At 45.7% G+C, this 14,600-nt stretch overlaps 1 protein-coding gene across 2 annotated transcripts in view; it reads left to right on the top strand.

Moving 5' to 3' along the window:
• The window catches only part of LOC137347064 (nuclear GTPase SLIP-GC-like), a 351,039-nt gene that overhangs the window by 46,071 nt on the left and 290,368 nt on the right, over window positions 1-14,600 (top strand). For both annotated transcript variants that reach the window (XM_068011077.1, XM_068011078.1), the window contains exon 5: window positions 11,835-11,943. In XM_068011077.1, the coding sequence (XP_067867178.1) occupies window positions 11,835-11,943 (109 nt within the window). The remainder of the gene's footprint in view (window positions 1-11,834; window positions 11,944-14,600) is intronic.

The raw sequence follows: 14,600 nt of genomic DNA, 5'->3' as shown, positions 1-14,600 counted from the left end.
ATTAGACCTTCCAAAATGCATTACCTCACATTTGTCCGGATTAAACTCCATCTGCCATTTCTCCGCCCAAGTCTCCAACCGATCTATATCCTGCTGTATCCTCTGACAATCCTCATCGTTATCCGCAACTCCACCAAACTTTGTGTCGTCCGCAAACTTACTAATCAGACCAGCTACATTTTCCTCCAAATCATTTTTATATACCACAGCAGCAAAGGTCCCAGCACTGATCCCTGCGACACACCACTAGTCACATCCCTCCATTCAGAAAAACATCCAACCATTGATACCCTCTGTCTTCTATGACCGAGCCAGTTCTGTATCCATCTTGCCAGCTCACCTCTGATCCCGTGTGACTTCAACTTTTGTACCAGTCTGCCATGCGGGACCTTGTCAAAGTCCATATAGATAACATCCACTGCCCTTCCTTCATCGATCATTTTCGTCACTTTCTCAAAAAACTCAATCAAATTAGTAAGACACGACCTCCCCTTCTCAAAACCATGCTGTCTCTTGCTAATAAGTTCGTTTGTTTCCAAATGGGAGTAAATCCTGTCCCGAATAATCCTCTCTAATAGTTTCCCTACCACTGACGTAAGGCTCACCGGCCTATAATTTCCTGGATTATCCTTGCCACCCTTCTTAAACAAAGGAACAATATTGGCTATTCTCCAGTCCTCTGGGACCTCACCTGTAGCAAATGAGGATGCAAAGATTTCTGTCAAGGCCCCAGTAATTTCCTCCCTTGCCTCCCTCAGTATTCTAGGTTAGATCCCATCAGGCACTGGGGACCTATTTACCTTAATGCTTTGCAAGACACCCAACACCTCCTCCTTTTTGATAATGAGATGACTGAGACTATCTGCACTCGCTTCCCTAGACTCATCATCCACCAAGTCCTTCTCTTTGGTGAATACTGATGCAAAGTACTCATTTAGCACCTCACCCATTTCCTCTGGCTCCACACATAGATTCCCATCTCTGTGCTTGAGTGGGCCAACCCTTTCCCTGGTTACCCTCTTGCTCTTTATATACGTATAAAAAGCCTTGGGATTTTCCTTAATCCTGTTTGCCAATGACTTTTCATGATCCCTTTTAGCCCTCCTAACTCCTTGCTTAAGTTCCTTCCTACTGTCTTTATATTCCTCAAGGGATTCGTCTGTTCCTAGCCTTCCAGCCCTTACAAATGCTTCCTTTCTCTTTTTGACTAGGCTCACAATATCCCTCGTTATCCAAGCTTCCCGAAACTTGCCAAACTTGTCTTTCTTCCTCACAGGAACATGCTGGTCCTGGATTCTAATCAGCTGACGTTTGAAAGACTCCCACATGTCAGATGTTGATTTACCCTCAAACAGCTGTCCCCAATCTAAATTCTTCAGTTCCTGCCTAATATTGTTATAATTAGCCTTCCCCCAATTTAGCACCTTCACTCGAGGACTACTCTTATCCTTATCCACAAGTACCTTAAAACTTATGGAATTATGGTCACTGCTCCCGAAATGCACCCCCACTGAAACTTGGACCACTTGGCCGGGCTCATTCCCCAATCCCAGGTCCAGAATGGCCCCATCCCTAGTTGGATTATCTACATACTGTTTCAAGAAGCCCTCCTGGATGCTCCTCACAAATTGTGCCCCATGCAAGCCCCTAGCACTAAGTGAGTCCCAGTCAATATAGGGGAAGTTAAAATCACCCACCGCCACAACCCTGTCACCTTTACATCTTTCCAAAATATGTCTACATGTCTGCTCCTCGACCTCCCGCTGGCTGTTGGGAGGCTTTTAGTAAACCCCCAACATCGTGACTGCACCCTTCCTATTCCTGAGCTCCACCCATATTGCCTCGCTGCATGACCTCTCTGAGGTGTCCTCCCGCAGTACAGCTGTGATATTCTCCTTAACCAGTAATGCAACTCCCCCACCCCTTTTACATCCCCCTCTATCCCGCCTGAAGCTTCTAAAGCCTGGAACATTTAGCTGCCAATCCTGTCCTTCCCTCAACCAAGTCTCTGTAATAGCAACAACATCATATTTCCAAGTACTAATCCAAGCTCTAGGTTCATCTGCCCTACATGTTATACTTCTCGCATTGAAACAAATGCACTTCAGACCACCAGTCCCGCTGTGCTCAGCAACATCTCCCTGCCTGCTCTTCCTCTTCGTCCTACTGGCCTTATTTACTATATCCTCCTCATTTATTTCACTAGCTGTCCTACTGCTCTGGTTCCCACCCCCTTGCCACACTGGTTTAAACCCTCCCGAGTGACGCTAGCAAACCTTGCAGCCAGGATATTAGTGCCCCTCCTGTTTAGATGCAACCTGTCCTTCTTCTACAGGCCCCATCTGTCCCTGAAGAGAGCCCGATGGTCCAGATATCTGAAACCCTCCCTTCTACACCAGCTGTTCAGCCACGTGTTTAGCTGCACTATCTTCCTATTTCTAGCCTCACTGGCACGTGGCACAGGGAGTAATCCAGAGATTACAACCCTAGAGGTCCTGTTTTTTTAACTTACTACCTAACTCCCTAAACTCCCCCTGCAGGACCTCATCACTCTTCCTGCCTATGTTATTGGTCATGTGTACCACAACCTCTGGCTGTTCACCCTCCCCCTTCCGAATGCCCCCTGTCCGTTCAGAGACATCCTTGACCTTGGCACCAGGGAGGCAACCTACCATCCTGGAGTCTCTTTCACATCCACAGAAGTGCCTATCTGTGCCCCTGACTATAGATTCCCCTATAACTATTGCTCTTCTGCGCTTTGTCCCTCCCTGCTGAACAACAGTGCCAGCCGTTGTGCCACTGCTCTGGCTGCTGCTGTTTTCCCCTGATAGGCCATCCCCCTCAACAGTATCCAAAACAGTTTACTTGTTAGAGAGGGGGATAGCCACAGGGGATTCCTGCACTGACTGCCTGCCCCTTCTAGCGGTCACCCATCTATCTGCCTGCACCTTGGGTGTAACCACTTCTCTAAAATTCCTGTCTATGACGCTCTCTGCCACCTGCTAGTATGCAGAAAAGGTCTTTCCAATGAGGGGCTTGGCAATTCCTTGTGATCGGCCCTCTTTTCTTCCCAGCAACAATTTTAAGTTTTAATGGTCATGTGGCGAAATTAATGTGCCTCATTCTTGGCAGGTGGGGGCCTGCATGACACCTCCACACTCAGGGAATGAAATGCAATTTGAAAAATAGGTGCATTTCATTAAAAGGTTTGAGAGAAGTATAAGATAGAGAAAGAGAAACCTTGCATTTCTCTCATTCATTTCCATTCATTGATCAATCTTAAAGCCTATTAAAATTATCTTTTCTGGGTGCCAGTGATGCTTTAATTTCTGCTTTTTTGGCATACCAGTAGCCATGTGGTTCTTTGGGGAAGTTTTTGTTCAGTTTTGTTCAGCATGACTGCTGAGGGTTTTGTTCCTGTTGAGGTAATTTTTCTTTTCAGAAGAGTTAGTAGGGGGCGGGTCTATCCTGAACTCTGTCCCAGTGTTTTGCTGAGTCATGCAAAGCCTTTTGCCTTCAGGTGGTTCCCTTTTCCTCTAACTGTGCGGGAGGATTCTTTGTTAATCTCCCTTTTGTTCCCTGGGACATTCTTACCTGCAGGTATTTGTGCAGACTTGACTGCACTCTCCTATGGCCCTTCGACTCGGTGAGGCATCACTCTTACAGTTTCGTTGCCCCCCAGAGGTCTCTCTTTGTCGCTGCAGGTTCCTGTAAATGCTGTTAGCAACTCTGGTGGGGTACTTCTAGAGGATGTGTGGGGTCTAACTTTTCAAATTTTTCAGGGTTGGCTGACCAGACAGTAGTGGTTTTCATCCAGGATTCCTCCCGGACTTCCTTTAATCTGCCCTCTTGGTCACATTTTTTCCCCTTCTCTTTCTAAACTTTTGCCAGCCATGTGCCTGCCTGGCCCCTTTTGTTCTCGGCAGGGGTCCCTTACAGTTCACCAACCCTGTGCTGGAAGGTCCTCCTAACACTGGTGCAGGATTTAGGGGTGCAGGTTTCACTGTAGGTTGGGGTTTCCCCCTCAACCTGGCACAGTAAATGGGATCTAGTGGCCCTTGTGTCCCTCAGAATCACTATGGGCTTGCTTGCCCCTCTCGAAGGGTATGGGGTTACTTTCCCTTCAGACACAAAACCCTGATAACCTTCAGGAATCCGATTAACTTTTCCTACACTGGCCGTAGTAAGCTTCCTGGGTCTCACTCTTACTGTAGTTAAAGCCACAGCTTGTTCTGCTGTGCTTTGCATCAGGTCCCCGTCTTCACTGCGTGTGTATGCCCTGATTAACTCTACTGGTTTTCCCTTTAGTTTCCAGCAGTCAGCTTTTAAATGCCCTGCCTTATTACAATGGAAGCACACAGGTCTCTGGGCCTTACTCTTGCTCAAAGCACCTTCCTTTTTGGCTGGAGGTGGGCCCCCATGTTTCCTGCTTTCCTTTCTCTCCCAGGACTGCCTGGGCGGAGATCACCTTCCCACCCTTTGTCCTTTTCGGATTTGTGAGGGGTGATTAGGCAAGGTTCTCACCTGGGAAACTGACTTATAAATTGAAGCAAACTCATCGGCCAGAACGACCGCTTGCCGGGCTCCCTGAACCCTCTGCTCCTCTACATGGGTCTTAATTGAGAGTGGGAGAGAGTTTTTAAATTCCTCTAACAGAATTACTTCTCTGAAAGTCTCATAGCTGAGCTGTATTTTAAGAGCCCTCAGCCACTTGTCAAAAGCCAGCTGCTTACCACTTTCAAACTGCAGTTAAGTTTGACTGGCTTCCTTTTTGAGGGTTCTAAACTTTTGGCGGTAGGCTTCGGGTACTAATTCCTATGCCCTCCAGCACTTTTGGTCACCTCATAATTTGATGAACTCTCATCTGGCAACAAGGAATAAACCTCATGTGCTTTTGCAGTTAGCTTGATTTGTAGTAAAAGACACCAGGTCTCAGCTGGCCATTTTAACTGCCTTGCTAGTTTCTCAAAATACACATCTTGCACATCTTCCTCATTGAATTTTGGAATTAATTGAGCGATTTTAGCAATTTTATACCCAGCCTTGAATTACGCTCCTCCATATTGGTCTTGCTTTCACTGGGGTTTCACTGTCGCCCCCTAGTTAACGAAAGCTGCTTCAACTCTCTTTCTTCGCATTCTTTATGAAATATTCTTTCTCTTTCTCTCTCCTGCCTTTCATTCTCTTCACGTTCGTTTTGGAAGGCTATCTTTTTCTCTCTCTTTCCTCAAATTCAAGTTTCCTTTGTTCCAACTGTATCTCTGTTAGCAGTACCCTATCCGGATCTGCTTCTGACCCTGTTTCTGCCTCTTCAGATTTAAGGGAAAAATGGTTGGCCAATAACCTTAGGAGTTTAGACTTCCTAGCCTTGCCATGTACAGTGATCCCACACTGCTCAGCCATTTTCCACAACTCCTCCATAGACAGTGCTTTTAACTTATCCCAAGTTACTTCACCCTGGCTTGGAGAGTTGCTAGCTTCAGTTGCAGACTTGTTAGTATTCAATCACACACAACCACAAGAAAATCTGTATTGAAAACTTGCTCTTTTTGATTGGGAACGGTTTGGCTTCCCACTCCTAATTTTGTTTGTCTGTGGGTCAAATCCTGGACGAGCCCCCAAATTTCTGTTATGGCCAGGTGAGAAAGGTGTCTAGGGGTCCCTTTTAGCCTTCACTTGGTCTTATTGTAACAGGGTTTAGATTTTTCTAAAAAATGTGTTTTTAGCTCCCCCTTGGTGAATCCTTGTTCACTGCTTTCCAATTATAAGGCAAACAAATGAGCACAAACGGGCCTTCTTAGGTTTAAAGAAGAAAAGTGAAATTTATTAAAACTTAAACTCTAATTTGGTTCAGCCCCACGCTAGCATGCATATGCAAATAGAGAGAGAAAAGAGCAGAAGAAAAATAAAATGAAGAGGTTTGAGGCAATATCAGAAGAGTTTCTTGTTAGTGTGCTTCAAGCTCACTGTAGTCCTTTCGTAGGTAATTTTTGCTTTTTGTTGGGGTCCAGTATTCTTCTTAAACCTTGTTCACTGTATGAAACTTTTCTCTGTTGGGGTTCATATGTATTCAATGGTTTGTGAAGCTGGTGAGAGCGAGATGAGAGCAGACAGGACAGAGGTCTTTTCAGTCCAGGAGCAAACAGTTTTCGGAGTTTTAAAACACTGTGGCAAGTTCAAATTCAAAACACTCTAACAGCCAGTTAGTCATGTGACTAAACTGGTCTGACCACGTCTTCTGTGTATTAGGGAAGTAGGGAGTGCTTCCATTGTTCCAACACTGTCTGCTAGTATGTAAAGCAGGTCTTTCCAGTGAGGGACCTGGCAATTCCTAGTGATAGGCCCTCATTTTTTCCCGGCAACAATATCAAGTTTTAATGTTCATGTGGCAAAATATGTGTCTCATTCTTGGCAGGTGGGGCCTGCATGGCACACCGCATTTACCTGTTGGAGTCTCACTCTGCATTCACCCCACACCATCCATCACCCAGAAATCACCCCAAACCTCACAATGACCATCACCCACCAATCATCTAAAACCTCACAACCACCATCACCCACCAATTATTCAAACCACACAATGGCCATCACCTATCAATCATCCCAAACCTCACGCTAACCATCACCCACCAATTATCCCAAACCGCAACGCTAACCATCACCCACCAATCATCCCAAACCTCACGCTAACCATCACCCACTAATCATCCCAAGCCTCACGCTAACCATCACCCACCAATCATCCCAAACCTCACGCTAACCATCACCCACCAATCATCCCAAGCCTCACGCTAACCATCACCTACTAATCATCCCAAACCTCACGCTAACCATCACCCACTAATCATCCCAAGCCTCACGCTAACCATCACCCACCAATCATCCCAAACCTCACGCTAACCATCACCTACTAATCATCCCAAACCTCACGCTAACCATCACCTACTAATCATCCCAAACCTCACAAAAACCATCACCCACCAATTATTCAAACCTCACACAAACCATAACTATCACCCACCAATCATCCCAAACCTCACAACGGCCTTCACCCACCAATCATCCCAAACTACACAATGACCATCACCCATCAATCCTACCAAACCTCACACTAATCATCACCCACCAATCATCCCAAACCTCATGCCAACCATCACCCACCAATTATTCATACCTCAGTGAGCATCACCTCCCAATCATCCCAAACTTCACAACAACCATCACCCACAAATCATGCCAAGCCTCCTACTAACCATCACTCACCGATCATCTAAAGCCTCACAGCCACCATCATCCACCTATCATCCCAAACATCACAACAACCATCACCCAGCAATCATCCGAAACCTCACACTAACATTCACCCACCAAACATCCCAAACCTCACAACGAGCATGACCTGCCAATCATCCCAAATGTCACACTAACCATCACCCGCTAATCATCCCAAACCTCACAATAACCATCACCCACCAAACATCCCAAACCTCACAACAACCATCACCCACCAAACATCCCAAACCTCACACTAACCATCACCCACAAATCATGCCAGGCCTCCTACTAACCATCACTCACCGATCATCAAAAACCTCACAGCCACCATCATCCACCATTCATCCCAAACCTCACACAAACCATCACCCACCAAACATCCCAAACCTCACACTAACCATCACCCACCAAACATCCCAAACCTCACACTAACCATCAAACATCACACTAACCATCACACACCAATCATCGCAAACCAAACAATGACCATCACCCACCAATCATCCCAAACCTTACACGTACCGTCACCCACCAATCATCCCAAACCTCACACTAACCATCACCCACCAAACATCCCAAACCTCACACTAACCATCGCCCACCAATTATTCAAACTTCACACTAACCATCATCCACCAATCATCCCAAACTTCACACTAACCATCACCCACAAATCATGCCAGGCCTCCTACTAACCATCACTCACCGATCATCAAAAACCTCACAGCCACCATCATCCACCATTCATCCCAAACCTCACACAAACCATCACCCACCAAACATCCCAAACCTCACACTAACCATCAAACATCACACTAACCATCACACACAAATCATCGCAAACCAAACAATGACCATCACCCACCAATCATCCCAAACCTTACACGTACCGTCACCCACCAATCATCCCAAACCTCACACTAACCATCACCCACCAAACATCCCAAACCTCACACTAACCATCGCCCACCAATTATTCAAACTTCACACTAACCATCATCCACCAATCATCCCAAACTTCACACTAACCATCACCCACAAATCATGCCAGGCCTCCTACTAACCATCACACACCAATCATCGCAAACCAAACAATGACCATCACCCACCAATCATCCCAAACCTTACAGTAACATTCACGCTCCAATCACCAAAAACCTCACAATGTCCATCACCCACCAAACATCCCAAACCTCACACTAACCATCAAACATCACACTAACCATCACACACAAATCATCCCAAACCACACAATGACCATCACCCTCAAATCATGCCAAGCCTCCTATTAACGATCACTCACCGATCATCTAAAGCCTCACAGCCACCATCATCCACCTATCATCCCAAACATCACAACAACCATCACCCAGCAATCATCACAAACCACACACCAACCATCATCCCAAACCTCACACTAACCATCACCCACCAATCACTCCAAACCGCACACTAACCATCACCCACCAATCACTCCAAATCGCACACTAACCATCACCCACCAATCACTCCAAACCGCACACTAACCATCACCCACCAATCACCCCGAAACTCACACTAACCATCACCCACCAATCACTCCAAACCGCACACTAACCATCACCCACCAATCATCCCAAACCTCACACTAACCATCACCCACCAATCATCCCAAACCTCACACTAACCATCACCCACCAATCATCCCAAACCTCACGCTAACCATCACCCACCAATCATCCCAAGCCTCACGCTAACCATCACCCACTAATCATCCCAAACCTCACGCTAACCATCACCCACCAATCATCCCAAACCTCACGCTAACCATCACCCACTAATCATCCCAAACCTCACACTAACCATCACCCACCAATCATCCCAAACCTCACACTAACCATCACCCACCAATCACTCCAAAACTCACACTAACCATCACCCACCAATCATCCCAAACCTCACGCTAACCATCACCCACTAATCATCCCAAACCTCACACTAACCATCACCCACCAATCACTCCAAACCTCACGCTAACCATCACCCACCAATCATCCCAAACCTCACACTAACCATCACCCACTAATCATCCCAAACCTCACACTAACCATCACCCACTAATCATCCCAAACCTCACACTAACCATCACCCACTAATCATCCCAAACCTCACACTAACCATCACCCACTAATCATCCCAAACCTCACACTAACCATCACCCACCAAACATCCCAAACCTCACACTAACCATCACCCGCCAATCACTCCAAACCTCACACTAACCATCACTCACCGATCATCTAAAACCTCACTACGACCATCACCCACCAATTATCCCAAACGTCACACGAACCATCACCCACCAATTATCCCAAACCTCACACGAACCATCACCCACCAATCATCCCTCACATCAACCAGTGACTGGCCTAATTTTCTGACAAGAATTATGCAAGATAGAAGGACAGAGAATAGGATGCAGTGCCACCATTAGGAGAGGGTGTAATTACAGTATGACAAGTTTACATGGCAATTGCTTTATACATTTGACTTGGGAATCTATGATGGGAAGTGTGTTTAGCTATAAGATTTTTTTATTTGCATACTTAGCTTGATATTTGAAAAACAGTTATCCATCATTCCAAATTCTTTAACAAAAACAAGAAATGCTGGATTCACTCAGCAGGTCTGGCAGCATCTGTGGAAAGAGAAGCAGAGTTAACGTTTCGGGTCAGTGACCCTTCTTCGGAACTGACAAATATTAGAAAAGTCACAGATTATAAACAAGTGAGGTGGGGGTTGGGCAAGAGATAACAAAGGAGAAGGTGCAGATTGGACCAGGCCACATAGCTGACCAAAAGGTCACGGAGCAAAGGCAAACAATATGTTAATGGTGTGTTGAAAGACAAAGCATTAGTACAGATTAGGTGTGAATATACTGAATAATGAACATCAGCAAGTGCAAACCTGAAGAAAAACAACCTGAAAAAAACAGTGGGTAAGCAAACTGAACAAACTAAGATGAAATGAAATAAATGCAAAAAAAGATTGTAAAAAATGTAAAAAGGAATGCAAAAAAAAAAAGGAAGAAAAAATAACTAAAAATGACTAAAAATGAAAGTAAAGTGGGGGGCTGTCATGCTCTGAAATTATTGAACTCAATGTTCAGTCCGGCAGGCTGTAGTGTGCCTAATCGGTAGATGAGATGCTGTTCCTCGAGCTTGCGTTGATGTTCACTGGAACACTGCAGCAATCCCAGGACAGAGATGTGAGCATGAGAGCAGGGGGGAGTGTTGAAATGGCAAGCAACCGGAAGCTCAGGGTCCTGCTTGCGGACTGAGCGGAGATGTTCTGCAAAGCGGTCACCCAGTCTGCGCTTGGTCTCCCCAATGTAGAGGAGACCACACTGTGAGCAGCGAATACAGTATACTACATTGAAAGAAGTACAAGTAAATCGCTGCTTCACCTGAAAGGAGTGTTTGGGGCCTGGGATAGTGAGGAGAGAGGAGGTAAATGGGCAGGTATTACACCTCCTGCGATTGCAAGGGAAGGTGCCCTGGGACGGGGACGAGGTGGTGGGGGTAATGGAGGAGTGGACCAGGGTGTCGCGGAGGGAACGATCCCTTCGGAATGCTGACAGGGGAAGGGAGGGGAAGATGCGACTGGTAGTGGCATCACGCTGGAGGTGGCGAAAATGGCGGAGGATGATCCTTTGGATATGGAGGCTGGTGGGATGAAAAGTGAGGACAAGGGGAACCCTGTCACGGTTCTGGGAGGGAGGGGAAGGGGTGAGGGTAGAGGTGCGGGGAATGGGTCGGACACGGTTGAGGGCCCTGTCAACCACAGTGGGGGGAAATCCTCGGTTGAGGAAAAAGGAGGTCATATCAGAAGCACCGTCATGGAAGGTAGCATCATCAGAGCAGATGCGTCGGAGACGGAGAAACTGGGAGAATGGAATGGAGTCCTTACAGGAGGTAGGGTGTGAAGAAGTGTAGTCGAGGTAGCTGTGGGAGTCAGTGGGCTTATAATGGATATTGGTAGACAACCTATCCCCAGAGATGGAGACAGAGAAGTCGAGGAAGGGAAGGGAAGTGTCAGAGATGGACCATGTAAAGGTGAGAGAAGGGTGGAAATTGGAAGCAAAGTTGATAAAGTTTTCTAGTTCGGGGCGGGAGCAGGAAACGGCACCGATACAGTCATCAATGTACCGGAAAAAGAGTTGGGGGAGGGGGCCTGAGTAGGACTGGAACAAAGAATGCTCGACATATCCCACAAAAAGGCAGGCATAACTAGGACCCATGCGGGTACCCAAATTCTTTCCTTTCTTGTCAAAATTTCAATCCTTCCCTTGCAAAAACAGTCCATTCCCACTCCTTTGCAGCCCTTTGCCCATCCTACACACCATGTGCAACACCACTGAAGATCTACCTGTGAAAAGAAAATTGTTCTAAATCAAGATCCCAGTCCTGATGCTGCCTGCTCTGAGAGAATGTTTGTGACAATTTTCTACCTGCTATGAGAATCATGCTCCTCTTTGTCAGCTGCATTTATTTGTATTATTAATTTCTTTATTTTATCAGGTGGCACATGGAAAGAAGAAACAAAGAAAGTTGTAGAAGAAGTGCTGAAGAAATTGGAGGAGGTCAACTCTATTGGCTCTGATGAAGAGGAACTGCTCCACTCTCTCAAGTAAGTATGTTAATAAAGGATGTGGCAACAGAAAACACAGTGTTCTGAACTCCCCAACCTGTTTGCATGTGAACAACCCAGTTATCTTAATATTCTTTCTTTTTATTTGGGTGATCCAGTTAGGTTCAACATTGGAGAAACCTGGTGCCTACTCACTACTTCCTTCCGGCATTTGTTTAGCCAGTTTTTCTGAGTGTCTGCAGCCAGAATACACCTCCCCTTTAAGTGATGCCAGCTGCCTTTAAGTAGTGCCAGTCAGCCCCAGTATCGCTCCCTACCCCTATTGGCATGCAACCATCATTAATATTGTGTATTGTCTGTATTGACCTCATCAAGAATGGGCAGTGAATATTTTTGGGCACAATCGGATTTCCAGACTTCTTTCTGTTAATATATTTACATCCCATGCAACTTTCTTTCATATTCCCCTTTTGCACCTCTTATTCTTTATATCAGTTTGTTGTTTTTTGTAGCTTTCACAGTCTGCTGGATTTCCATTTATGTGAATCTTTTCTTTTAGTTTGTTACCGTCTCTTACCTCATCAGTTGACCATGGCTACTTAACTACACAAGTAGAGCTTTTGCCTTTAGGGGTTTGTACAGGTTTTGTGTCGTACCAAATAATTCCGACTGTCTGTCAGTTTACCCATTGCCATTTCCACCCTGTTTACTGGGATCAATTCATTTCTTGTCCTTCGAAGTCTGCCTTCCTTAAATTTAAACCTTGGTTTGTGACTCTCATCTCCCTGTCAAACCAGTTATCATATTATGGTCAATATTTGCAAGAAATTTCCTTTCCGATTTTTAATAAGTTCTGATCTGTTCCCCATCACTAAGTCAAATATGGCCCATTCACTTAGAATCATAGAACATTTAAGGCAGAGAAAGAGGCCACTTGCCCATCGTGTCTGTGCCGGCCGAAAAAGGATCCAACTATTCTAATCCCACCTTCCAGCATTTGGTCCGTAGCCTTGCAGCTTACGTCATTTGAGGTGCATATCCAGAGTCCTTTTGAATGAGTTGAGGATCTCTTCCTCAACTACCCTTTCAGGCAGTGAGTTCCAGACCATCAACACCTTCAGGGTTAAAAAGTTTTTCTTCATCTCCCCTCTAATTTTTCTACCAGTCACTTTAAATCTGTGCCCCCTCGTCACTGACCTCTCTGCTAAGGTGAATAGACCCTTCACCTCCACTCTATCCAGGCCCCTCATTTCAATCAGATCTCCCCTCCACCTTCTCTATTCCAAGGAGAACAACCCCAGCCTATTCAATCTATCCTCATAGCTGCATTTTTCCACTCCTGATAACATCCTCGTAAGTCTCCTGTGTACCCTCTCTAGTGCAATTATATCCTTTCTGTAATGACTTGTTGGTTCGATAACATGTTGTTCTGGAAAACTGCCCTGAAAACATTCTAGAAATTGATTGCCCTAATTACTTCAACTGCTCTGCTGCTCCAGTCTGTGTGAAAATTAGAATTTCCCATTATAATGACTTCATTTCTCCTACATTTTATTTCTTATGCTGCATGTATTCGTGTCCAAAATTTTTATTTGGGTGATCGTTTCCAATCTGTTCATCTTTTTCTCATTCTATTTGACTTACAATATGGATTTTTTCTTCTCAGTTCTGTTAACCAGTTTAAATCTTTCCCTTCTCCCTGATTTACCCTGTCCTGGAAATGGGAAGAACTGGATCTTTCCCTGACTCCCAACAGCGGGTAAAGCAAGAATATCCAGCATGACTTGGTTCTGTGGGAGGTGGAGAGAATGACTGTAAAATTGGGTTCTGTGACACCGATAGTTTTGGAGCTATGGATGCCGTTTTAGTATTAAAGTAGTGTCCTTGCAGAGCACTTTCACTTCCAGCACAGTGCATGCTGAATGCCATCTTGGTGAGGGTGTTAATGCAGGCATTAGGAGCGTGTGCCGGAAGTATACCGAGTAACAGATCGTGAAGTTGGTGCTGCCATTTTTAACCTCGCCACTCTAGCTAACTCCCTCTCTTAACCTCGCACAGTTGCACATGGGTTCAGCACAGGAAGGATCCGCCACCAGCGTTATTTAAAGGGATCATCAACAACTAGTAGGTTAGTTGCTGATTATTCGACTGGCTCAGTTTGAGTTTGTGGAAATGCTGGATGTTTTGAGAAGTTGGTTACAGTTAGTGAAGTTTGCAGGGAGTGGTGCTGCACATGGAGAAGGTGTAGTTTGTGACTACAAGGGTTCTGGGTACACCACTTGCTCCCAATCATGGGTGCTATAGTTGCAATTCCCCTTGGGCTGCAGCATGAGAGGGATATGGAGTTGAGGCAGCAAATAAGTTGCTTGCAGGGGGGGAGGAGGAGGGGAAGAAAGGCTCTCAGCAGGAGGCCTTATCTACCTACGGTCTTCTAGAAGAACATCTCTTACCTAAACCAGGAACAGTGTGCGCATCATCTTTACAATGGAGGTGCTCATTTAAATTTGCCACCAAACCTATAGCCTCAGAGCAGGGCAAAAGTGACCGTGGCTCTGAATTTCTTTACAAAGGTATCCTTCCAGGTTGGAGCAAGCAATGTATCTAACATCACCCAGTTTGCTTTCCATTGCTGCATCAGAGAAGTGACAGATGTCTTTATGCCAGGAGAGGGGACTTCATTGTGTTCGCTCTGACCA

Source organism: Heterodontus francisci, chromosome 31, assembly GCF_036365525.1.
Source record: "Heterodontus francisci isolate sHetFra1 chromosome 31, sHetFra1.hap1, whole genome shotgun sequence".
In the NCBI taxonomy this organism is placed as follows: domain Eukaryota; kingdom Metazoa; phylum Chordata; class Chondrichthyes; order Heterodontiformes; family Heterodontidae; genus Heterodontus; species Heterodontus francisci.
This window is presented reverse-complemented; position numbering and strand designations above follow the sequence as displayed.